Consider the following 27,503-nt stretch of genomic DNA (forward strand, 5'->3'; position numbering starts at 1 on the left):
GGGAGGAAACACTCACACACATATTCACATGCTCTCCCTCTCTACCTCACACACACTCAAACACACACTCAAACACACACACACAAACAGGACTAGAGCGGTGAAGAGGAGAAGAGAAGAGCTGGGAGGCAGGAGGGCTGCTGAACAAAGCAAGGGAAGGAGAGTGGAGTCCAGGGGAGAGCAGCAGCCGTGAAATGCCTCAACAGGAGCCTGCCAGCTACTCTTGTGGCCACCTAAAGGTAAGACTCATGCTACACTGAGAAAAGTGGGAAGACATGGACGGAGCAGAGCGAGAGAGAGGGGTGGAGAAAGTATAGCGCTGATGAAAGCTTAACGCTGTGGTTATAGGGTACCCTCAGGCTGCAGCTGAGTTGTTCGATCTGCCTATGAATGCAGTGCTGTGCTGTGCTGTCATTACCTTCCGTAATTCTTTACCTTGACATCGTCCATTTAGCCGCGTGTCAGATCAAAGAGTGTATGTTAATTAAAATCATATAGTATGGCTCTTATGCTCCCCAAGAGAGAGACTGATACGGTGTGTTGTGGTGGAGCTCAGCTGCCTCAGATTCCTCCAGCCTGCTAGCCTGTCTGCCTGCCTGCATGCATGCCTGCCTGCCTGCGACCTCTGTCCCATCACAGCCTGCCTAGGTTCTATATCACCAATGTCACTGCAGTGATAGATCACCCATGCATTTGTTTGCCCTCAATGCGAGGGCTAGGTAATCAAAAAGCAATGGGGTTTCAGCCCTGTCAGACCACTGTGAGAGGCTGCTGATTCTACTGCCTTTGTGTGCCTGCCTAGTTGTCTGGTGTGAGAGGACTCTGTAATTGTCCTATTGTACAATGCAGGAGTTTTACGAGTGCAGCAGCCAACAGTGTGGGGGTTTGCTACAGAGGGTGGCAGCACAACATAGTCCACACATTCAATGAAAGAAGGAATGGTGGAGAGAGAGGGATAGAGAAAGAGGGATAGAGAGAGAGGGATAGAGAGAGAGGGATAGAGAAAGAGGGATAGAGAAAGAGGGATAGAGAGAGAGGGATAGAGAAAGAGGGATAGAGAGAGAGGGATAGAGAGAGAGGGATAGAGAAAGAGGGATAGAGAGAGAGGGATAGAGAAAGAGGGATAGAGAGAGAGGGATAGAGAAAGAGGGATAGAGAGAGAGGCCATTATCTGTTTGCTGTAGTTTTCCGCTGGAATATTAGAGACTATCAAAACATTTAGACCAAATCATTTGTATTGATTCCATTGATGTGTCTCTGAGCCGGGCAATAGAGAGTCTGATTTCAGTGCCATTGTGATGTACTAATGTCTGCTGATTCCGTAAGCTCTCCTGTTATCGGCTGTCCTGGAAGAGTGTACCTTGCACAAAACATCTTGAGAGTTGTCACTGTAAAACTTTCATGACAATCAGGTCTGTGGCCATGGACAACAAGATTTGTTTTCCTACGCAGTGTTCCCGGGAATGTCCTCAGCAGGGAATGCAGAGGTGGTGTAGTAGCGTTCAGTATTCATGCAGAATGTGTACGTGATCATACATTTCCCCTTAAGCAGTGTAAAAGCAGGGCTAACAGGGAAATGCTATAGGAGAAGGATGGTGCAGACCAGTAGCACATAGCACATATTTTATTCTATGCTCACCTTTTGACCTTTTGATACAATGTGCAGTTTTTTTCTCTCAGTCTATCCATATAGGCGTCACTTCATTCTGACCAGTCTATCCATATAGGCACCACTTCATTCTGACCAGTCTATCCATATAGGCACCACTTCATTCTGACCAGTCTATCCATATAGGCACCACTTCATTCTGACCAGTCTATCCATATAGGCACCACTTCATTCTGACCAGTCTATCCATATAGGCACCACTTCATTCTGACCAGTCTATCCATATAGGCACCACTTCATTCTGACCAGTCTATCCATATAGGCACCACTTCATTCTGACCAGTCTATCCATATAGGCGTCACTTCATTCTGACCAGTCTATCCATATAGGCACCACTTCATTCTGACCAGTCTATCCATATAGGCACCACTTCATTCTGACCAGTCTATCCATATAGGCACCACTTCATTCTGACCAGTCTATCCATATAGACATCACTTCATTCTGACCAGTCTATCCATATAGGCGTCACTTCATTCTGACCAGTCTATCCATATAGGCACCACTTCATTCTGACCAGTCTATCCATATAGGCACCACTTCATTCTGACCAGTCTATCCATATAGGCACCACTTCATTCTGACCAGTCTATCCATATAGGCACCACTTCATTCTGACCAGTCTATCCATATAGACATCACTTCATTCTGACCAGTCTATCCATATAGGCACCACTTCATTCTGACCAGTCTATCCATATAGGCGTCACTTCATTCTGACCAGTCTATCCATATAGGCACCACTTCATTCTGACCAGTCTATCCATATAGGCACCACTTCATTCTGACCAGTCTATCCATATAGGCACCACTTCATTCTGACCAGTCTATCCATATAGGCACCACTTCATTCTGACCAGTCTATCCATATAGGCACCACTTCATTCTGACCAGTCTATCCATATAGGCACCACTTCATTCTGACCAGTCTATCCATATATGCACCACTTCATTCTGACCAGTCTATCCATATAGGCACCACTTCATTCTGACCAGTCTATCCATATAGGCACCACTTCATTCTGACCAGTCTATCCATATAGGCACCACTTCATTCTGACCAGTCTATCCATATAGGCACCACTTCATTCTGACCAGTCTATCCATATAGGCGTCACTTCATTCTGACCAGTCTATCCATATAGGCGTCACTTCATTCTGACCAGTCTATCCATATAGGCGTCACTTCATTCTGACCAGTCTATCCATATAGGCACCACTTCATTCTGACCAGTCTATCCATATAGGCACCACTTCATTCTGACCAGTCTATCCATATAGACATCACTTCATTCTGACCAGTCTATCCATATAGACATCACTTCATTCTGACCAGTCTATCCATATAGGCGTCACTTCATTCTGACCAGTCTATCCATATAGGCACCACTTCATTCTGACCAGTCTATCCATATAGGCACCATTATATTACTTCATTCTGACCAGTCTATCCATATAGACATCACTTCATTCTGACCAGTCTATCCATATAGACATCACTTCATTCTGACCAGTCTATCCATATAGGCACCACTTCATTCTGACCAGTCTATCCATATAGACATCACTTCATTCTGACCAGTCTATCCATATAGGCACCACTTCATTCTGACCAGTCCATCCATATAGACATCACTTCATTCTGAACAGTCTATCCATCTGTACAGGTGGTAGACATAAGTTAAAAAGCAGCCCATCCCCGCTTATATTATACAGTGCATTTGGAAAGTATTCAGACCCCTTGCCTTATTCTAAAATGGATTAAAAATAAGTAGAAAAAATTGAATCAATCTACATACAATGCCCCATAATGATAAAGCAAAAACCGTTTTTTTTGCATTTTTTGCAAACAATTTTTTTTAAACTATGGAAATATCACGTTTACATAAGTATTCAGACACTTTACTCAGTACTTTGTTGAAGCACATTTGGCAGCAATTACAGCCTTGAGTATTCTTGGGTATGATGCTACAAGCTTGTCACACCTGTTTTTAGGGAGTTTATCCTATTCTTCTCTGCAGATCCTCTCAAGCTCTGTCAGGTTGGATGGGGAGCGTTGCTGCACAGTTATTTTCATGTCCCTCCAGAGATGTTTAATCGGGTTTAAGTCCGGGCTCTGGCTGGGCCTCTCAAGAACATTCAGAGACTTGTCCCGAAGCCACTCATGTGTTGTCTTGGCTGTGTGCTTAGGGTCGTTGTTCTGTTGGAAGGTGAACCTTCACCCCAGTCTGAGGTCCTGAGCACACTTATCATCAAGGATGTCTCTGTACTTTGCTCTGTTCATCTACCGCTCGATCCTGATTAGTCTCCCAGTCCCTGCCACTGAAAAACATCCCCACAGCATGATGCTTTCACCACAATGCTTCACCGTAGGGATGGTGCCAGGTTTCCTTCAGACATTACACTTGGCATTCAGGCCAAATAATTCAATCATAATTCAATCTTGGTTTCATCAGACCAGAGAATCTTGTTTCTCATGGTCCGAGAGTCTTTATGTGCCATTTGGCAAACTCCAAGCAGGCTGTCATGTGCATTTTACTGAGGAGTGGCTTTTGCCTGGCCACTCTACCGTGAAGGCCTGATTGGTGGAGTTCTGCAGAGATGGTTGTCCATCTGGTAGGTTCTCCCATCTCAACAGAGGAACTCTGGAGCTCTGTCAGAGTGACCATCGGGTTCTTGGTCACCTCCTTGACCGAGGCTTTTCACCCCATATTGCTCAGTTTGGCCAGCCGGCCAGCTCTAGGAAGCGTCTTGTTGATTCCAGACATCTTCCTTTTAAGAATGATGGAGGCCACTGTGGTCTTGGGGACATTCAATGCTGCAGACAGTTTTTGGTACCCTTCCCCAGATCTGTGCCTTGACACAATCCTGTCTCGGAGCTCTACAGACAATTCCTTTGACCTCATGGCTTGGTTTTTGCTCTGACATGCATATAGACAGGTGTGTGCCTTTCCAAATCATGTCCAATCAATTGAGTTTATCACAGGTGGACTCAAATCAAGTTGTCGAAACATCTCAAGGATGATCAATGGAAACAGTATGCACCTGAGCTCAATTTCGAGTCTCATAGCAAAGGGTCTGAATACTTATGTAAATAAGGAATTTCTGTTTCACATTTTTATAAATTAGCAAAGATTTTTTTAAACCTGTTTTCACTTTGTCAAACTGGGTTATTGTGTGTAGATTGATATGGATTTATTTATTTTTAATCTATTTTGGAATAAGGCTGCAATGTAACAAAATGTGGAAACAGTTAAGGGGTCTGAATACTTTCCGGTTGCACTGTAGCAATGCATCTGTGTCAGGAGCTTAGCCAAGCGTGAACAATTTGTTGTATTAAACTTGTATTCTTTATGATTAAAATAGAAAGCTATACTCTATATTATATATTGTGTAATGGTCAACTGTGGATGAAATGAGTGCTCTCTTCTGATACCTGTTGTGTTGTTGAATTAGTTAGCGGAATTAAAAAGTAATCTACTGTAGAATTTCTCTAGCCTATAGCATGTTCTATCATTGAAATATATAGTCGACACTGAGCTCTGTTCTGTTAAAATACAATTCCAAATCATGCACGGGAAGAAAATGATTGAGGGTCCCGTGTGGTTCAGTTGGTAGAGCATGATGCTTGGTAGAGCATGGGGCAGTAGGTAGCCTGGTGGGTAGGTGCGTTGGGCCAGTAACCGAAAGGTTGCTGGATTGATTCGCCAAGCTGACAAGGTAAAAATCTGTTGTTCTGCCCCTGACCAAGGCTGTTCCCCGGGCACTGTGGATGTCGATTAAGGCAGTCATCTGCATCTCTCTGATACAAGGGGGTTGGGTTCAATGCTGAAGACACATTTCAGTTTTATGCATTCAGTTGTACAACTGACTAGGTATCTCCCAATGCCAGGGTTGTGGGTTTGATTCCCACGGGGTGCCAGTACAAGAATGTACATGCTCAGTACTGAAAGTTGCTCTGGGTAAGTTGCTCTGTCTCCTAAATGACTCTAATGTTAAAGGTATTCTTCCAGCAATCTTTGGCCATTGGTAATGGAAAGAGCTCTGTGTTTATACTGTATTTAAAAGTGACATCGTACATGTTTAATGTAGGTGAGTTTTCCTTGATATTTCCTTGTAAAAGTATATATGCTCTGTCTATTGCTATTGCATGGTTCTGTCATAAATTAAAGTTGGAAGTCCACGCTGCTTGTAAGCAGATCAAACGCACCTCCAGCAGCCTGTAAACAGATGCAGGTCGGGCAGCTGCAGGGATCACCTTTTTGTCCTCTATGCCCCTCAGCTCTCTGCCCACAGCCAGACCTCCTCGTACAGCAGAGACAGAGCTAGCAGATCACCTTCAGTCTCTACTTCCGTGTCTGGCAGTGCAGTACAATAATTTTCTCCTTCCCTGTAAAGCCACTCACCTAGACAGAATGGGAAAAGCATTTCTTGTCCAGGTTAATTGGCCGTTACCGAGGTGGAGGTAGGAGGAGAGTAATAATTGGCCGTGCTCTAATATGTCCAGTGTCATTGACAGGAGAACAATCTGGGATGACATTAAGGTTTTAGAGACAGAGCTCCTTGTTAAAGTAGTGATGTCCTTTATCCCTAACTAGCCCCATTGGAATATCCACGGGCATTACGATTGGGTTGCGTGCAGCTGCGCTCCGAATTGATGATTACTTGTGTGCTGCCAGCTGTGGGCAGGATGGAAACAAACCCAACCTGTTTTACGTTCAAAAGTCTGTTTTGTATCCGACTGACTATATGACCAAAATTATCTTATTTCCACTTTGTAATAAAGTCAATTGAACCTTATCTTTCAGGGTGAGACTGGTGCATCAATCGTTTCTCAGTATGTGTTCTCCGTAAGTCCGTTTGGATGAAACCATTTTATTAGTATCTACTTCAGAACAGCTTTGATGACATTTAAATCCTTAAGAGTCGATTGACACACGTATTTAACAATCTAGCTGACATAATTGGACTTTTAGAGGATAATGACAATAATCTTCACTTTCCTTTCATATGACAATAATAATGTATTATTTGTTCTATAATATGACGGTGGTATAAAGCAGTAGTTGTGTCTATGCTGGAGAATCATAACTACTACCAAAGCTATCATTAAGGTGAAATTACTGAATATGTTGTTGACTTGACCATCTCCAGAGGAGCTTTTCTTTGCGTACACATCTATCTATGGAGGCAAGCTTGATTATTCATCACCCAGGTGACAAGTTGCCCTCAGTCATAGCCCATTGACACAGAGAAAAGAGACATATGTTTAATATAACAGGCTCAAGGCCTATTGAGTGACACCATGGATGTTCTGATGTGGTATGGTGGTAGCGAGTGGAACGGCCTCCTGATAGGACTGGAGCAGGGACAGAGCGAGGTGCCGCAGGAATTCTAATTAGGTCTGTGTGACCTTTGGCTCTTCCTGCATGCACTTCGCACCCCCTCCTCTCTTCATCTCCTGTTCTCTACATCCTCTCGTCCATCCATCCCTCACTCTCTCACTCCTACAGCGATGGAGCTGTGAGAGAGGAAATGTGGGGTCTGGGCTGTAAATCATGACAAGAGGCTGACGAGCCACCTGATAAAAGCGGGACAGGGTGTTGCAGGGTGTTGGTGCTCCTTTCCTCTCTTTAACCCCCATCCCCCACCACATTCATTCCTGTAGGACTGCTCTGGTCCAGTAGAGTGGGTGTTTTTGGCTTGGCCCGGTGCTCAGTCCGTCCAGCATCACTCAACAGTGTTGGGGAGACTGGGGCATCACTTTTATAAATACACGTACCCTTGGCGAAGGGGCGCGAGAGGACGAGATTGGAGCAAGCAGCAGAGACTCAACTTGCAACAGCTATTCCTGGCTGAGGCTGTGTGGTGTTTTATTTGTCTTTTGTCAATTCATTAGACTAATAGTCTCCAGTGTGGGCAGGACATCTAGCTGAGGCAGTGTCTATTGCTCTGGAGAAGGTGATCCGTGAGAGATGTACTGTATATTCTCAAGGCCGTCTATCAGCCATGGGGAGGGGAACAGGCAGTCTGGGCCTGGAGCCAAGCTGGCTGGCATCCGCAGGCTTTGGAGACGTTTTTAGTCATTTGCCCTGACCGACCTCAAAGTGTCATAGAGATAGGGACGAAGCGCTGCACTGTGGGCCACTTGTCTTAGCCTGAGACGAACGCACGCATGAGAACCTGGTAAGCATGACGCTGCTGAGAGAAAGTTCCGGTACGCTCCCAATGCTGGGCTACAGAGATGAAAGAGACATTGGAGCAAATTATTCCACTAGAGGAGATATCTATCTTCTGCACTGATTGTGCAGATCCTCCCAGTGCAGATACTGTTTAAGACTCAGCTCTCTCTCTCCTCTCCTCTGCCAGATCTGTGCTCTGTTTTGATGTGTCCTCAGGATTGCCTTTCAGTGGAAAACGTGAAGATTCTGTATGACCTCGGAAATATATGGATGATAGCAGAATTTGTATTGTAAACTGAAGGTTTACTGCAGAATTAGCAGTTTCTCACTGCATGATGAATGGACAGTACCGTGGTATACTGTAGCTTGTTCACAGATCTATCTTGAAACCATTTTCAAAACATGCACATCTCATGGATATTTTTAGGCAGAAAATGTGTTTGTTTCCCAGACTCCCTAAACTTGCTCTTTTAAAGAGCTTTGATTACCTTCAAATTATGAGAAAATGTAAGCTAATCGAGAAAATAAAGTGATCCAAACTCAGTTATCTTGTTGATGAAGTTCTTTGTCTTCTCAGGCAGAGTAATGATTAGGAGTTAATCTAAGGCCTCTGTACTACGGTCCTCCAGAGGCCGGTTTAACTCTGCTGGGCGACGGCAGTGTTATTGGAGCAGTAATTAGTATTGATACAAGCCCCATCCCGGCCTGGCCACCTGGCTCCTCATGGCTAGCCCTCACCTTTCCAAACTGCACTGAGGGCTGATATCGAATACATTTTAGAAGTGCCTTTAATTAAGATAATTAAACCTTACAATAGCTGTTTGTGTAACTCAAACAAAGACTTGGACTGTCCTCAAAACACATAATGTGAAAGTATACAGGTGGAAACACTACAGAAGCCTGACACAGCTGCTGTAGTGAGAGACAGAGAAAGATAGAGAGGGGGTGGGGGGGGCAGGTTTACTTCTCTGCCTCTGTCACCCTGCCTCTAAACACGACAGATGAGCGCTCGCACTATCAGAGCCTAAACACAATTTACCCAAAGCATCCTGTCGCTCTTCAAGTAACAAGATAAACGCTTGTTACCCTCTTAAAGATAAAACACTGAGCTGGAATCTGTGTTCGCACAACCGCTGGTGAGTCTGCAGCGAGAGCAAAGCGGCAATCAAATGCAGGCAGAGTATGCACACAGGTCCTGGGTTCACCAGTCACTGGGGAGATGTTTAATGCATGAAAGCCTAAACTGACTTGGAAAGCAGGACCTGGTGACACTATAATGCATTCACCCGGGGTTCTTCTGGGGCTTTGTGTGTCTTGTATTCCTCTGTCTGTCTGTCTTTCTACATCTCAGATGCCTGTCACGTCACTCTGCCCTTTGCTTTAAACCCGTCAATGTCAACACTGTATTCCTGCGTGGATCTCCTGTGTGACGTGAGCCCTCATTCCTCTAACCTGCTTTGCAATTTCTCTCCATGATGCCTTGCCTTCCATCTCACTGCTCAAAACAGATCCATGTCAGAGCAGGATGACAAAGACTAATCAGATGGTGTTGTAGAAGCAATCTGGTGATTGTTCTCTGATTGGCAGAGGTGGGACCAAGTCACTATTATTTTGGTCACAAGCAAGTCTCAAGTCATACGGTCCGAGTCTCAAGTTGAGTCCCAAGTAGAATGGGGCTGCAGGTAGCCTAGTGGTTAGAGCGCTGTAACCGAAAGGTTGCAATATCAAAGAAGGTTGCAAGATCCCAGAGCTGGTAAAAATCTATCATTCTGCAAGGCAGTTAACAAGGCAGTTAACCCACTGTTCCTCGGCTGTCATTGAAAATAAGAATTTGTTCTTAACTGACTTGCCTGGTAAAATAAAATAATAATGGGTGGAGTCTCGAGTCAAGTCCAATCATACATTGGAGCAAATCGTTTAGTCAAGTAAAGAAAAAGCTGTACATGCAATGAGTTGTTCAACTACACATCTTTGTCTAATTATTGAGACTACCAGATAGCTTATTTCATTATTCTGTCTAAAACATATTTTGATTATGTAAAAATTCCGAATGGAAGCTTATGATCAAGCTTATGATCAATTTCAAGAAATGTTTGACACACCAAAAGACCAGTAGGCGTACGCTAGTAATTGTTGCTTGATGCCCCATTGCTGGTGAGCTTGCAAAGTAAACAGTGAATATCACCAAACAATTTTTGGAGCTGCATATTTATTTATGGCAGTCCTCTCCAAAAAAATGTGATGTTTGCGCTGCACCCGATCCTATAGCTGTATAGCAAATCAGCAATCTGTTCGCTAGCTCAATGGCTCTCAAAATGTTTGACCCTTGACCCCCAAAAAGCAGTGGTTAAAAGCTTGTGATCCCCATACCCCCCCCCCCCCCCCGTGCACGCACATACATGTTTTACACCTGCATTTTGAGCTGAAAGTCATTCATCTTAATAGCCAATATCAAGAAGGCATATCATGTCACTTCTCTGGAGGCCAGAGCAAGCAGAATCATACGGCCAACCTACCTGTATGCAGTGGAGGTTGCAGGATCGAATGGAAAGCATTGTCTGTCTACACCAAAAACTATCCCTTTCAAGGTCTGCCCTTCTCCAGAATACTCCTTGCCAATTGGGCAACCCAAAAATGCTGTATTTAATTCACCAGAATATGTTCAATATTCATCCCATAATATTGAAGGCAGCGAGATATTACAGCTATCCTTAAAGCTATCTGAAATATGTAAATTATCAATCAAATCGCCAGGTAGCCTATTGTTCCGGCATAGATGATTCAGTAGTACATTTCTAAATTGTATTTTATTGATGGATTAGCTGACAATGTCACAAAAACAATGTGCACACTTCAATGAGGCAGAAGTCCGTGAGTTGTGATTCTGGATGGCCAGATAACTACCAACAATGACAAGAAACTGCCATGTGGGGAATCGTAAGTGACTCGTTTCAGCTAGTTTCAGCTTGTTATTGATGCCATCTCTTGTTTTGGGGTGTTTTGACTGATTTCATGTCAATGCTAAAATGGCAAAAAATTGTCCACATACCTTTGTATATATATATGAAATGGGTTTCATGGTCGAGTAGCCGCACACAAGCTCAAGATCACCATGCACAATGCCAAGCGTCAGCTGGAGTGGTGTAATGCTCTCCGCCATTGGACTTTAGAGCAGTGGAAAAACGTTCTCTGGAGTGATTCATCACGCTTCACCATCTGGCAGTCTGACGGACGAATCTGGGTTTGGCGGATGCCAGGAGAACACTACCTGCCCCAATGGATAGTGCCAACTGTAAAGTTTGGTGGAGGATGAATAATGGTCTGGGGCTGTTTTTCATGGTTTGGGCTAGGCCCCTTAGTCCCAGCGAAGGGAAATCTTAATTCTACAGCATACAATGACATTCTCAACGATTCTGTGCTTCCAAATTTTGCCAATAGTTTGGGGAAGACCCTTTCCTGTTTCAGCATGACAATGCCCCCATGCACAAAGCAAGGTCCATACAGAAATGGTTTGTCGAGATCGGTGTGGAAGAACTTGACTGTCCTGCACAGACCCCTGACCAAAACTCCATCGAACACCTTTGGGATGAATTGGAACGCCGACTGCGAGCCAGGCCTAATCGCCAACATCAGTGCCCGACCTCAGTAATGCTCTTGCGGTTGAATGAAAGCAAGTCACTGCAGCAATGTTCCAACATCTAGTGGAAAGCCTTCCCAGAAGAGTGAAGGCTTTTATAGCAGCAAAGCGGGGACCAACTACATATTAATGATCATGATTTTGGAATGAGATGTTCAAGGGACCCCCCCCCTCACACTTTGAGAACCATTGCGCTATCTCACCCGACCTGTGTTGATTGACAGTTTTCTGGTCCAATCAGAGGGCCGAGCATGCATTTCACTAGCAATCTGTTGCAGTTTTTTTTTTTTGCAACTGAATGCTGTGGCTACGGTCTCTGATTGTGTGGAGAGTAATCCATGGAGACTCTGTGCCACAAAATGAGTGACAAAACGTGGCCAGATAATTTCAAGTCCATAGTCTCAAGTCAAAGTCGGGTCCCGAGTCTTGAGGCTCCAAGTCCAAGTCAAATATCAAGTTATATTTTTTCTATCAAATCGAGTCTCAAGTCATCAAATTTGTGACTCGAGGCAGACTTGAGTCCAAGTCATGCGACTCGAGTCCACACCTCTTCTGATTGGTGATTATGGAACACACAGTTCACACTCTCTGTCACTCTATTGGTTTATTTTCAAACACCAGTGACCCTATCAGTTATTATGCTTTTATATAACTGAAAAGGTGTTATGAAATTGCTGCTAAAATTAGTCCCAATCGATGTGCCCTCTCCGCCTCTCATATCTGTAGTTCTGACTTCCTGTATCTGTTATTTCATCCTTTTGCCAAAATATTATTTTTTCTTTTTTTCCCTCTGTCAGTTTGAGTCATTGTAATTGATGTTTAAAAATAAAATTTCCAGCACTTTAAAATCAGATCACAGATACTGCAGTCTGTCACTAGATCACTGTATTACACCAACATACCTAAAATAGCAACAAAGAAACCACATTTAGTGTTCGAAAGAAGTCTTCGAAACTACATCAAATTACCTTTCAGAGTGTTACTTTATTTTAAAAAGCCAAAGAGCTATTATTGTAGTCACATGGGAAGTTTAAACAAAGAAATGAAGGCTTTAAAATGTGCTGTGGACAGAATGTGAAAGGTCCAGGCTGGTGATCGTTGTGATTCAAGTAATGGTCAGCGTGTCCGTGCAGCATCAGGGCTTTTAACAGTTGGGTTGGTGTTCAGCCCAGGCAGCGTACTGGCACTGATGTGTTCTCCTCTCCTCCTCGGGGGGATAACAAAGGTTGAACACGGTAGTTACAGACAGCTGAGACTGCTTCACTCAGAGATTACAAATTAGCTAACAGAGTGATGCACATTTTGAACAGAGTCCCATTTCCCATGTGAGTTTAGAGATAATCCACACATTAGCATTCTGTGTTGGTGAGAAAGGTCTTTCTTATTATTATGAACTGAGAATCTGTTCTAATGTCCTCACTACTGACTTCACTGTCCTCACATATCACCTACTGTAGCATGGAGTAATGGATTCATTAATATACTGGCTAAGTATTCTTATTGGCATGCTAGTATGGTTGTTGGAACATAGTGTTTTAGCCTAGATTTAACATGAAAATGGAGACCTGAGCAAGCGTTGTTAAGATTCAGGCTCGCTGTTATTAGTGGCTCCTATTCAAACAGATGACTGGCATAGTAGTATTGATGTCATGAAAGTGATTGACATGATATGTGTAGAAACCTATTTATTGCGGCGTTATCACTCAATGTAGTATTGACTACGCAGAATTTTCCTGATCCCGGATTGTTCCTGAGTGATCTTATGGGATGTTTTGTGAAAAATGATCCATTGTTGAGAGTTGATTGATGCATAATTCTGAACATTAATTAAAGTGAAATGCTGAATGGAGATAGTGTAGTGGAGATTCACAGTTTGTTGAACCTCCACCTCCCTCTCTCCCCACAGGTGGTGAGCTCCACCTGAGGATGGCAGGAGATTCTCAAGTCCACATGGACCACGACATGGAGATAGGAGTCACACCCACAGCGGTAAGAACATGTTTTCCATATGCACATACAGCCCTCTCCCTCCCCCAATTGTCCTGTGTAACACTGCTGGGTGGTAGAGAGAGGGGGGGGGGGCAGAGCAAGGAAGAGGGAAAGAAAGAGGTGGTGTGAAAGATGGAAGTGTCTGGTCTAAGGGAAAATATAAGGGGACGAGAGGGAACCATTGTGGATCATGAGTTTCCTATAAGAAGGGTGATCATGTGTGTGTGCCTGTCTGTCTCTGCAGAAGAGGATGGATGGATGGTTCATCCCACTACCATGGAGAGGATTGTGAGAAAACGACTCACACGTCCTGATAATGGATGGTGAAATAGTCCAGGTTATTTGTCTTCATTCAAGAAACAATTTAATTTATTCTTCCTAACCGAGTGTGGTGAGGCAAACCAACTGTGGAAAAATACCAGCACACAGCAATTGCTAATGAATTTGTTCATGAAGTGTCAGCACTGCGGACATCATTGACTCTGGGATGGCCAAACGTGGGCTCGCTGAACTACTGTAGCACTGTCTGTGATGGCTTCATCAGTCACTCAATTAGACGTTTCTTCAACACTCAAAAAGGAAACAAAAAGGTCCATTGTCAGGAGAACTTGCAATGCAAGACATTTAAAACCTGTAGTGTGTTGAAGGTTTAAAAATGTCCATTCTAATCCACATAATAATTCACATTTCCTGTTGCTGCAGGATTATTTTCCTGCTAGAGCAAACTGTTTCAAATTAAGATCCCACATCTGTACAATTAAAGTCCTAGAGGAAGCATAAACTGATCTTGTTGTCGGAGGGGGTCTAAAAGCTACCTTCTCCCAAGGAAATACATGTTGAAGTGACCCATGCGTTCTCCCAAACACAGGTCAAAGATCCCAATGTCATTGAGTGACTAATTGCTGTAATTGTCAATGGGTGTTGTCTTTCACTTCACTGTCAAACCTCTAATTACCGTAGAGAAAGATCAATATGTACAGACATAAAGCAACATCTGATGCATGGAATACTCTCCTAATGTGTGTGTACATAGAACTACAATGAAGAGACCCTAGCTAGAAGTTCAAACAGTAGCCATGTTTCCATTAACTTGTCCAGTCATTTTGTTGGTCGACATTTAGAACATTTTTATAGAAAACAGATTCAACAATTGCCTGCTATCTTGTGTTTATAAAAACAGCTGGCCGAAATGACGTCACACCTAATAAAAAAACAACTGTGTTGAATACAAATTAGGTGGTTGATGTGTTTACATTACCCATTTAGGCAAATTGTGGATGAATAAATTGGTGACAGGCTGTATGCCCTCCCTCCTATCTGCTTCATGTCTCAGGTAGCCCTCTCTCCTATCTGTTTCATGTCTCAGGTAGCCCTCCTACCTATCTGCTTCATGTCTCAGGTAGCCCTCTCTCCTATCTGTTTCATGTCTCAGGTAGCCCTCCCACCTATCTGCTTCATGTCTCAGGTAGCCTCTCTCCTATCTGTTTCATGTCTCAGGTAGCCCTCCCACCTATCTGCTTCATGTCTCAGGTAGCCCTCTCTCCTATCTGTTTCATGTCTCAGGTAGCCCTCCCACCTATCTGTTTCATGTCTCAGGTAGCCCTCCCTCCTATCTGCTTCATGTCTCAGGTAGCCCTCTCTCCTATCTGCTTCATGTCTCAGGTAGCCCTCCCTCCTATCTGCTTCATGTCTCAGGTAGCCCTCCCACCTTCTTCATGTCTCAGGTAGCCCTCTCTCCTATCTGCTTCATGTCTCAGGTAGCCCTCCCTCCTATCTGCTTCATGTCTCAGGTAGCCCTCCCTCCTATCTGCTTCATGTCTCAGGTAGCCCTCCCTCCTATCTGCTTCATGTCTCAGGTAGCCCTCCCTCCTATCTGCTTCATGTCTCAGGTAGCCATCCCTCCTATCTGCTTCATGTCTCAGGTAGCCCTCCCTCCTATCTGCTTCATGTCTCAGGTAGCCCTCTCTCCTATCTGCTTCATGTCTCAGGTAGCCCTCCCTCCTATCTGCTTCATGTCTCAGGTAGCCCTCCCTCCTATCTGCTTCATGTCTCAGGTAGCCCTCCCTCCTATCTGCTTCATGTCTCAGGTAGCCCTCACTCCTATCTGTTTCATGTCTCAGGTAGCCCTCCCTCATATCTGCTTCATGTCTCAGGTAGCCCTCCCTCCTATCTGTTTCATGTCTCAGGTAGCCCTCCCTCATATCTGCTTCATGTCTCAGGTAGCCCTCCCTCCTATCTGCTTCATGTCTCAGGTAGCCCTCCCTCCTATCTGCTTCATGTCTCAGGTAGCCCTCCCTCCTATCTGTTTCATGTCTCAGGTAGCCCTCCCACCTATCTGTTTCATGTCTCAGGTAGCCCTCCCTCCTATCTGCTTCATGTCTCAGGTAGCCCTCCCTCCTATCTGCTTCATGTCTCAGGTAGCCCTCCCTCCCATCTGCTTCATGTCTCAGATAGCCCTCCCACCTATCTGTTTCATGTCTCAGGTAGCCCTCCCTCCTATCTGCTTCATGTCTCAGGTAGCCCTCCCTCCCATCTGTTTCATGTCTCAGGTAGCCCTCCCACCTATCTGTTTCATGTCTCAGGTAGCCCTCCCACCTATCTGCTTCATGTCTCAGGTAGCCCTCCCTCCCACCTGCTTCATGTCTCAGGTAGCCCTCCCACCTATCTGTTTCATGTCTCAGGTAGCCCTCCCACCTATCTGCTTCATGTCTCAGGTAGCCCTCCCACCTATCTGTTTCATGTCTCAGGTAGCCCTCCCACCTATCTGCTTCATGTCTCAGGTAGCCCTCCCACCCATCTGCTTCATGTCTCAGGTAGCCCTCCCACCTATCTGTTTCATGTCTCAGGTAGCCCTCCCTCCCATCTGCTTCATGTCTCAGGTAGCCCTCCCACCTATCTGCTTCATGTCTCAGGTAGCCCTCCCACCTATCTGTTTCATGTCTCAGGTAGCCCTCCCACCTATCTGCTTCATGTCTCAGGTAGCCCTCCCACCCATCTGCTTCATGTCTCAGGTAGCCCTCCCACCTATCTGTTTCATGTCTCAGGTAGCCCTCCCTCCCATCTGCTTCATGTCTCAGGTAGCCCTCCCACCTATCTGCTTCATGTCTCAGGTAGCCCTCCCTCCTATCTGTTTCATGTCTCAGGTAGCCCTCCCTCCTATCTGTTTCATGTCTCAGGTAGCCCTCCCTCCCATCTGTTTCATGTCTCAGATAGCCCTCCCTCCTATCTGCTTCATGTCTCAGGTAGCCCTCCCTCCTATCTGTTTCATGTCTCAGGTAGCCCTCCCACCTATCTGTTTCATGTCTCAGGTAGCCCTCCCTCCCATCTGTTTCATGTCTCAGGTAGGCCGCAAAAGCCCGCATGGATAGAATCCAGGAATTTACACATATTTGCCATATTGTAATAATTCTCGTGTCAATGTATTGTCACAGCCCAGGCCATAGTGAAACTTACACTCCTGTAGATCTGACATAACTGGATGGGGAAACTTGCGTCCAGCAAATCAGAAAGCAAGTCGAAGCAAATCAGCCATTGTTGAAAGTCAGGACAAGGATCCTGCAAACAAACATAATTTTTTATAGCTGAACAAAAGATTTAGCAGGAGGTAGGCATTTAAAATAAATGTGGAGTGGAGCTTCATAGTTATGTGTTGATATCACGTGCCCTGTGTATTCGTCAATCATAATTTATTTGAAATAACACGGTTTCCATCATAATTTGTCTCGATAAATAAACTTTGACAAAAGAAAAATCCAACCATTGAATGGATAAATTAATGGATCATTTATTAAACAAAATTTCCCCAATATCTTCTGCTTCCACGACACTTTGCAAAGATTTATTTTGAGCATTGCTTTTGTCGAATAAACCTGGGTCAAATGAATATTCAGATCTTTATTTATTTATTTTGAAGGTTGTGTCTTTAATTTGAATTCCTTCAATCGGAGGCCATTATTTCAGTTTTGGATCTGGTGCTGAATAATACTCAATACAGGTTGTAAAAAAAGAAGAGTAGTGTGGCAGTTTTGGATGTCACACCACTCTGGGGAGAGGGTGAGCAGTGAACACAGGTGATTAGCACCCTGATTTTGAGTATTAACACTCTGATTTTCAGAGGGCACAGGAGGGGCAACACCACCACGGCAATACCACATTTCAATTAACAACTGAGCTCGTCGTCTCCAACGATCAGGATACAGAGTGCCAATGTACCCTTGGCCTGTGTGTGCTGGGGGATAGAGTAGGAGCTGAGAGAGACGGGACAGTGGGGTGTTCCTATGTTCCTATCCAGACCTGCCAGTGTCCCATAGGGGGACACGAGGGACAGGGGAGGCACAGCTATGGAGCCAGATCGCCTGGCTGGAGCTGGGCCAGCAGTGAGGAAGAAAGGCCCTGTACCTCTATGTTCTCTCTCTCCTTTTCTTCCCTTTTTCCCCTTCCTTCTTCATCCCACAGTCATGGCGCACCATGTGCTTGGAGAGACACTCTCTCACACAATGTTATGGGAGCAGTGCAGCTACAATCACTCAAGCACTCAAAAAAACAAATGTAGACCTCCACTAGTCTGGTTCATCCTTTTTAGCAATTTCCAAACGCCTGAAGGTACCACGTTCATCTGTACAAACAATAGTACACAAGTATAAACACCATGGGACCACACAGCCATCATGCCGCTCAGGAAGGAGACGCATTCTGTCTCCTAGAGATGAACGTACTTTGGTTCGAAAAGTGCAAATCAATCCCAGAACTTCAGCAAAGGACCTTGTGATGATGCTGGAGGAAACAGGTACAAAAATATCTATATCCACAGTAAAATGAGTCCTATGTCGATATAACCTGAAAGGCCGCTCAGCAAGGAAGAAGCCACTGCTCCAAATACGCCATAAAAAAAGGCAGACTATGGTTTGCAACTGCACATGGGGACAAAGATTGTACTTTGAGAAATGTCCTCTTGTCTGATGATACAAAAATTGAACTGTTTGGCCATAATGACCATCGTTACGTTTGGAGGAAAAAGAGGGAGGCTTGCAAGCCGAAGAACAAAATCTCAATCGTGAAGGAAGGGGGTGGCAGCATCATGTTGTGGGGGTGCTTGCTGCAAGAGAGACGGGTGCACAAATTATATGGCATCATGAGGCAGGAAAACTATGTGGATATATTGAAGCAACATCTCAAGACATCAGTCAGGAAGTTAAAGCTTGGTCACAAAAGGGGTCTTCCAAATGGACAATGACCCCAAGCATACTTCCAAAGTTGTGGCAAAATGGCTTAAGGACAACAAAGTCAAGGTATTGGAGTGGCCATCACAAAGCCCTGACCTCAATCCTATTGAAAATTTGTGGGCAGAATAAAAAAGTATGTGCAAGCAAGGAGGCCTACAATCCTGACTCAGTTACACCAGCTCTGTCAGGAGGAATGGGCCAAAATTCACCCAACTTATTGTGGGAAGCTTGTAGAAGGCTACCTGAAAGGTTTTGCCAAAGTTAAACAATTTAAAGGCGATACTACCTTATACTAATTGAGTGTATGTAAACTTCTGACCCACTGGGAATGTGATGAAAGAAATAAAAGCTGAAATAAATCATTCTCTCTACTATTATTGCGTCATTTCACATTCTTAAAATAAAGTGGTGATCCTAACTGACCTAAAACAGGGATTTTTTTTACAAGGATTAAATATCAGAAATTGTGAAAAACTGAGTTTAAATGTATTTGGCTAAGGTGTATGTAAACTTCTGACTTCAACTGTATCTGTAGCATTGACTTACAGTTTATTTGTCGTCAACGAGGGTAGCAGTTGAAGGTGGTTGAGGATGAATGCAAAGAAATTACTTAAAAGCTTTCGAATGTGTATTTTCTCATAATATAATGCACACATTGTAGCAGCAAGGGTAATATGAGGACATTTCACACATTTTAGCAACAGGGTAATGTGAGGAAATGTCACATATTGTAACAAGAAGGGTAAAATGAGGACATTTCACACATTGTCGTAACAAGGGTAATATGAGGACATTGCACATGAATAGAGGCATACATTTTTGTTGAACTTTTGACCTGACCAGGAAAACAATGGCCTCTAGCAATAGACTGTAATGAGAGCACAGAGTGTTTCTTGAACAGGTCACTCCTGGCTACACACATGAACTTTTGAAGACAATGATAATGTGACCAACATCTCAGCAGAACTGTCTCTATTCCTCTCTGTCTCTCCAGGTGAAAAAGCTTCCCAAACACATGCGGGAGGCCCAAATCTCCACTGAGCGCACCCACCTCATCGCCGACCCCATCAAGAAGCCCCGACAACGCTACGTCCAGAAGGACGGCAAATGCAACGTTCACCACGGCAATGTGCAGGAAACCTACCGTTACCTTAGCGACCTGTTTACCACCCTGGTGGACCTGCGCTGGCGCTTCAGCCTCTTCATTTTCACTTTGGTCTATGTGGTCAACTGGCTGTTTTTCGGCCTGCTGTGGTACATCATCGCCCTGATCCGAGGGGATCTGTGGCACAGCGACGAGGAGGGCTGGACCCCCTGCGTAGAGAACCTCAACAGCTTCGTCTCTGCCTTCCTCTTCTCCATTGAGACGGAGACCACCATTGGCTACGGCTACCGCGTCATCACAGAGAAGTGCCCTGAGGGCATCATCCTGCTGCTGATCCAGGCCATCCTGGGCTCCATCGTCAATGCCATGATGGTGGGCTGCATGTTCGTGAAGATCTCCCAGCCAAAGAACCGTGCCGAGACGCTCATGTTCTCCCACAAGGCGGTGATCTCTGTGCGGGACAACAAGCTGTGTCTGATGTTCAGAGTCGGGGACCTGCGCAACTCCCACATCGTGGAGGCCTCCATCCGGGCCAAGCTGATCCGCTCACAGCAGACCAAGGAGGGGGAGTTCATCCCTCTCAACCAGACGGACATCAACATCGGTTTCGACACGGGAGACGACCGGCTCTTCCTGGTGTCCCCACTCATAATCTCCCACGAGATCAACGAGAAGAGCCCCTTTTGGGAGCTGTCCCAGGCCCAAATGGACAAGGAGGAGTTTGAGATTGTGGTCATCCTGGAGGGCATGGTTGAAGCTACAGGTACGTCTTCTTGAAACAAGGCTAATTGGTCAGCAGAACCCCTAGCCCATAGACCCTTCATGTAGATCTGAAATAATTAGATAGGCATAAGCAATATGGTAGTAGCTCCACCTTGTCTTCTGATAGGCTTGGTGGAATTGTCCAATCTTTTTGCACCTACACAAATGCGTAGGGAGTAGGGGCTAGCTAGGGGTTGTTTCTGGATTGGGCCTTGGTCAAATCCATTTTAACTCCTGTCTGTTCAGTTAATCCATTGAGGTTCTTCATATTCATTGATAATCTAATATCTTTCATTCTACAAACCAGACAATTTCAAACCCATACAAACACAATTTCTAGAGGTACGGATGTGGTACAGATCTGCGTATAATAAATACAGTGCCTTGCGAAAGTATTCGGCCCCCTTGAACTTTGCGACCTTTTGCCACATTTCAGGCTTCAAACATAAAGATATAAAACTGTATTTTTTTGTGAAGAATCAACAACAAGTGGGACACAATCATGAAGTGGAACGACATTTATTGGATATTTCAAACTTTTTTAACAAATCAAAAACTGAAAAATTGGGCGTGCAAAATTATTTCAGCGCCCTGCTACTCATGCCAGGAATATAGTATATGCATATGATTAGTATGTATGGATAGAAAACACTCAGACGTTTATAAAACTGGTTAAATCACGGCTGTGACTATAACAGAACGTGCGTTTCATCGAAAAGCGCAGGAAAATCTGATCACTGAAAATGGAAATATATATCCATGCGCGACTTGAACCCATTGATAAAGGTGAACCACATTTAATGGGGCTGAGGTTGCAATACCTACAGCTTCCACACGTTGTCTAGAGTCCTGTCATTTGCCTAGGCTTTGATTATGGGACATCTAGGAGTGCCAACAAAGAAGATGGTCAAAGGTAATGAATGTTTTATATTTTATTTGTGCGGTTTGTGTAGCGACGACTATGCTAATTATTTTGTTTACGTCCCCTGCGGATCTTTTGGGGTGTTACATGCTATCAGATAATAGCTTCTCATGCTTTCGCCGAAAAGCATTTTAAAAATCGGACTTGTTGCCTGGATTCACAACGAGTGTAGCTTTAATTCAATACCCTGCGAGTGGTCGAGTGGTCGCATCTGCACTTCGCTCCCGCGGGTAGTATAACTTTTTCATTATATTTCATTATAGCACAACGGTTTGATTTGTCTAATCTTAGCAATTTCTTCTCAGCTAGCTACATAGCCGTCTTTGTATCAAAGATAATTGCGTAATTATCGTATTTCGCCGTCCTAACGTAGTCTTCACTAGCCAGCTAGCTAACGTCCACTGATTAGCTGCACTGGAGAAACTATTACACTCAACTGAACGACTTAATTAGTGTAGTGTTAGCTAGCTACATAGCTGTCTTTGCTGTCTTCGTATCATCGTATCCAAGATAATTGTGTTGTTTAGGTTTAGAGTGTGTAGTCTTAGAGTGATTATCTTAATTTACCGAGGTTAGCTAGCCAGCTATTTGTCGTCCTTAACGTAGGTGACTCTGCTAGCTAGCCAACAGCTAGCCAACGTCTACCGAATAGACTCACAACCCGGTCGCATTCACAGGTAGTATCACATTTTCACTTCATTTCATTACAGTACAACGGTTTGATTTGTTTGATCGTAGCTAGCTACATAGCTAGCTACATAGCCGTCTTTGTATCAAAGATAATTGTGTAGTCTAGAGCGATTTTCTAGGTTCGCTAGCCAGCTATTGTCGTTCTTTTAACGCAACGTAACGTAAACAACACTGCTAGCTAGCCAGCTAGCCCCGAATAGCAACACTGCAGAAACTATTACACTCAACGGAACGACTTGATTAGTGTAGTGTCAACAACGCACCCACTGCCAGCTAGCCTACTTCAGCAGTACTGTATCATTTTAATCATTTTAGTCAATAAGATTCTTGCTACGTAGCTTAACTTTCTGAACATTCGAGACGTGTAGTCCACTTGTCATTCCAATCTCCTTTGCATTAGCGTAGCCTCTTCTGTAGCCTGTCAACTATGTGTCTGTTTATCCCTGTTCTCTCCTCTCTGCACAGACCATACAAACGCTCCACACCGCGTGGCCGCGGCCACCCTACTCTGGTGGTCCCAGCGCGCACGACCCACGTGGAGTTCCAGGTCTCCGGTAGCCTCTGGAACTGCCAATCTGCGGTCAACAAGGCAGAGTTCATCTCAGCCTATGCCTCCCTCCAGTCCCTCGACTTCTTGGCACTGACGGAAACATGGATCACCACAGACAACACTGCTACTCCTACTGCTCTCTCTTCGTCCGCCCACGTGTTCTCGCACACCCCGAGAGCGTCTGGTCAGCGGGGTGGTGGCACCGGGATCCTCATCTCTCCCAAGTGGTCATTCTCTCTTTCTCCCCTTACCCATCTGTCTATCGCCTCCTTTGAATTCCATTCTGTCACAGTTACTAGCCCTTTCAAGCTTAACATCCTTATCATTTATCGCCCTCCAGGTTCCCTCAGAGAGTTCATCAATGAGCTTGATGCCTTGATAAGCTCCTTTCCTGAGGACGGCTCACCTCTCACAGTTCTGGGCGACTTTAACCTCCCCACGTCTACCTTTGACTCTTTCCTCTCTGCCTCCTTCTTTCCACTCCTCTCCTCTTTTGACCTCACCCTCTCACCTTCCCCCTACTCACAAGGCAGGCAATACGCTCGACCTCATCTTTACTAGATGCTGTTCTTCCACTAACCTCATTGCAACTCCCCTCCAAGTCTCCGACCACTGCCTTGTATCCTTTTCCCTCTCGCTCTCATCCAACACCTCCCACACTGCCCCTACTCAGATGGTATCGCGCCGTCCCAACCTTCGCTCTCTCTCCCCCGCTACTCTCTCCTCTTCCATCCTATCATCTCTTCCCTCCGCTCAAACCTTCTCCCACCTATCTCCTGATTCTGCCTCCTCAACCCTCCTCTCCTCCCTCTCTGCATCCCTTGACTCTCTATGTCCCCTATCCTCCAGGCCGGCTCGGTCCTCCCCTCCCGCTCCGTGGCTCGATGACTCATTGCGAGCTCACAGAACAGGGCTCCGGGCAGCCGAGCGGAAATGGAGGAAAACTCGCCTCCCTGCGGACCTGGCATCCTTTCACTCGCTCCTCTCTACATTTTCCTCCTCTGTCTCTGCTGCTAAAGCCACTTTCTACCACGCTAAATTCCAAGCATCTGCCTCTAACCCTAGGAAGCTCTTTGCCACCTTCTCCTCCCTCCTGAATCCTCCTCCCCCTCCCCCCTCCTCCCTCTCTGCAGATGACTTCGTCAACCATTTTGAAAAGAAGGTCGACGACATCCGATCCTCGTTTGCTAAGTCAAACGACACCGCTGGTTCTGCTCACACTGCCCTACCCTGTGCTCTGACCTCTTTCTCCCCTCTCTCTCCAGATGAAATCTCGCGTCTTGTGACGGCCGGCTGCCCAACAACCTGCCCGCTTGACCCTATCCCCTCCTCTCTTCTCCAGACCATTTCCGGAGACCTTCTCCCTTACCTCACCTCGCTCATCAACTCATCCCTGACCGCTGGCTACGTCCCTTCCGTCTTCAAGAGAGCGAGAGTTGCACCCCTTCTGAAAAAACCTACACTCGATCCCTCCGATGTCAACAATTACAGACCAGTATCCCTTCTTTCTTTTCTCTCCAAAACTCTTGAACGTGCCGTCCTTGGCCAGCTCTCCCGCTATCTCTCTCTGAATGACCTTCTTGATCCAAATCAGTCAGGTTTCAAGACTAGTCATTCAACTGAGACTGCTCTCCTCTGTATCACGGAGGCGCTCCTCACTACTAAAGCTAACTCTCTCTCCTCTGCTCTCATCCTTCTAGACCTATCGGCTGCCTTCGATACTGTGAACCATCAGATCCTCCTCTCCACCCTCTCCGAGTTGGGCATCTCCGGCGCGGCCCACGTTGGCTAGCTAGCAGAGTCACCTACGTTAAGGACGACAAATAGCTGGCTAGCTAACCTCGGTAAATTAAGATAATCACTCTAAGACTACACACTCTAAACCTAAACAACACAATTATCTTGGATACGATGATACGAAGACAGCAAAGACAGCTATGTAGCTAGCTAACACTACACTAATCAAGTCGTTCAGTTGAGTGTAATAGTTTCTCCAGTGCAGCTAATCAGTGGACGTTAGCTAGCTGGCTAGTGAAGACTACGTTAGGACGGCGAAATACGATAATTACGCAATTATCTTTGATACAAAGACGGCTATGTAGCTAGCTGAGAAGAAATTGCTAAGATTAGACAAATCAAACCGTTGTGCTATAATGAAATATAATGAAAAAGTTATACTACCCGCGGGAGCGAAGTGCAGATGCGACCACTCGACCACTCGCAGGGTATTGAATTAAAGCTACACTCGTTGTGAATCCAGGCAACAAGTCCGATTTTTAAAATGCTTTTCGGCGAAAGCATGAGAAGCTATTATCTGATAGCATGTAACACCCCAAAAGATCCGCAGGGGACGTAAACAAAATAATTAGCATAGTCGTCGCTACACAAACCGCACAAATAAAATATAAAACATTCATTACCTTTGACCATCTTCTTTGTTGGCACTCCTAGATGTCCCATAATCAAAGCCTAGGCAAATGACAGGACTCTAGACAACGTGTGGAAGCTGTAGGTATTGCAACCTCAGCCCCATTAAATGTGGTTCACCTTTATCAATGGGTTCAAGTCGCGCATGGATATATATTTCCATTTTCAGTGATCAGATTTTCCTGCGCTTTTCGATGAAACGCACGTTCTGTTATAGTCACAGCCGTGATTTAACCAGTTTTATAAACGTCTGAGTGTTTTCTATCCACACATACTAATCATATGCATATACTATATTCCTGGCATGAGTAGCAGGGCGCTGAAATAATTTTGCACGCCCAATTTTTCAGTTTTTGATTTGTTAAAAAAGTTTGAAATATCCAATAAATGTTGTTCCACTTCATGATTGTGTCCCACTTGTTGTTGATTCTTCACAAAAAAATACAGTTTTATATCTTTGTGTTTGAAGCCTGAAATGTGGCAAAAGGTCGTAAAGTTCAAGGGGGCCGAATACTTTCGCAAGGCACTGTATATTCACCAACTCAGGTAAATATGGCTGTTATAAGTTTCATAAGACCATTAAAAAATAGAAACAACACTTTTTGAGAGCAAAGGTGTGTTTGGTATAAAGGGTCGGCAGGGAGGCGCAGGAATGTTTTATTTACCCAAATTACAGCGTGCCATGTACAGGCAAGGGGACAAAGACCAAACAAACACTATAAAAATACGCAATCGCACAATGATTATCACATGGGACGAGACCCGTAATCATCTGCACAATACACGTCGGACGAAAGCCAAAACATCACAGCACAGGTACTCACACGACCAACGGACATTGGAACAATAATCGACAGGACAATGGTGAACAAAGGGCACACTTATACAATAAAATGGGAATAGGGACCAGGTGTGCGTAATGACATTTCCGGAGGGATCCATGACAATAGGTTATATCTTGTTGCCATGACCATCCTTGTAATTTTCTACAAAGATAAATTACCACAAAAAAACAGTGGGTAGAGAAAGTTGTTACAGTTATGCATATGTTTCCACATCAATACTTAGGCCCACATCTACCCTATGTTGGTGCATCAGAGAGACCTCTTTGAGATGTTTGTTCCAAAAAGGAAAGAACATTAGCTGCCCATGCTGGTCTGTGTTTGGGGAGAGGCGGTCTGTATTTGGGGAGAGGCGGTGTAATGATGAAAGCAATCACTCCAGGGGGGTTTCAGACCTGGCCAAAGCATTATTAGCGCCTTCTCTTCTCTGGAAAGTTACCAAAAACACAAAAACACAGTTTTATACAGATGTCTAAGGATAAGAAGATTTCCCTTTTTTCTCTTGCAACATTTAAATTCAAGCTGTAAAAGACCTGTCCTATGCCTAATGAGGGGCAGATGGCGAAGTTGCATCCCAGAGACTTTTTAATGAATTGCATTCACGAGATCCCCCAGCTAGCTTCCTGATAGCCTTGGAAATCCTTGTATGGAATATTGATTGAGGAAATCTGCTTATTTATCATAGTAGCACAGGGAATGTAGACACTTGTAGAGTCCTGGCTTCCTTATTTGCTTGTCCTAATATATTCCTGTGGTGTATTATTTCACTCATAAACACTGTACGTGCAAGCCTTACGCATCGTATACTGGCAGGTTATAATGCACTAATCTAAATACGATACATTATACATACGGGTCACTTGCTTACTTTGTTCTGTAGGGTCATGCTTTTTCTTCCTCGTGAATGCAAACATGGAGAAACAAGGCACTCTTCGTGTAATTACAATGCCTTTATTTGTATGGCATGTTCAATGGATAAGACTCCTGAACAGGTACTATTTGCAATGTGTCGTCCCCCCAACCCCTCTTTTGCGTTGCTGCTACTCTGTTTATCATCTATGCATAGTTACTTTAACTATACATTCATGTACATACTACCTCAATTAGCCCAACTAACCGGTTTCCCCGCACATTGGCTACCAGGACTATTTGCAATGTGTCCTGCCACCCCCCACCCGCCAGCCCCCTCTTTTACGCTGCCGCTACTTTCTGTTAATCATCCATGCATAGTCATTTTAACTATACCTACATGCACATATTACCTCAATTAGCCCAACTAACCGGTGCCCCCGCACATTGACTCTGTACCGGTACCACCTGTATATAGCCTCGCTTCTGTTATTTTCACTGTCATTTTACATTTTTTGAATTTCTTTACTTATCTGTTGTTTACCTAATACCTATATTTTTACTTAAAAATTGCACTGTTGGTTAGGGCTTGTAAGTAAACGTTTCACTGTAAGGTCTACACACCTGTTGTATTCGGCGCACGTCACAAATATACT

The 27,503-nt window shown here is 44.7% G+C and overlaps 1 protein-coding gene across 1 annotated transcript in view; it reads left to right on the top strand.

Moving 5' to 3' along the window:
* The window catches only part of LOC124006403 (G protein-activated inward rectifier potassium channel 4-like), a 42,251-nt gene continuing 14,748 nt past the window's right edge, over nt 1-27,503 (top strand). The window contains exons 1-3 of the mRNA XM_046316399.1: nt 1-239; nt 13,396-13,478; nt 19,695-20,568. Coding sequence (XP_046172355.1) covers nt 13,416-13,478; nt 19,695-20,568 — 937 coding nt within the window. The 5' untranslated portion in view covers nt 1-239; nt 13,396-13,415. The remainder of the gene's footprint in view (nt 240-13,395; nt 13,479-19,694; nt 20,569-27,503) is intronic.

The sequence above is a fragment of the Oncorhynchus gorbuscha genome, linkage group LG19 (assembly GCF_021184085.1).
Source record: "Oncorhynchus gorbuscha isolate QuinsamMale2020 ecotype Even-year linkage group LG19, OgorEven_v1.0, whole genome shotgun sequence".
NCBI lineage: Eukaryota > Metazoa > Chordata > Actinopteri > Salmoniformes > Salmonidae > Oncorhynchus > Oncorhynchus gorbuscha.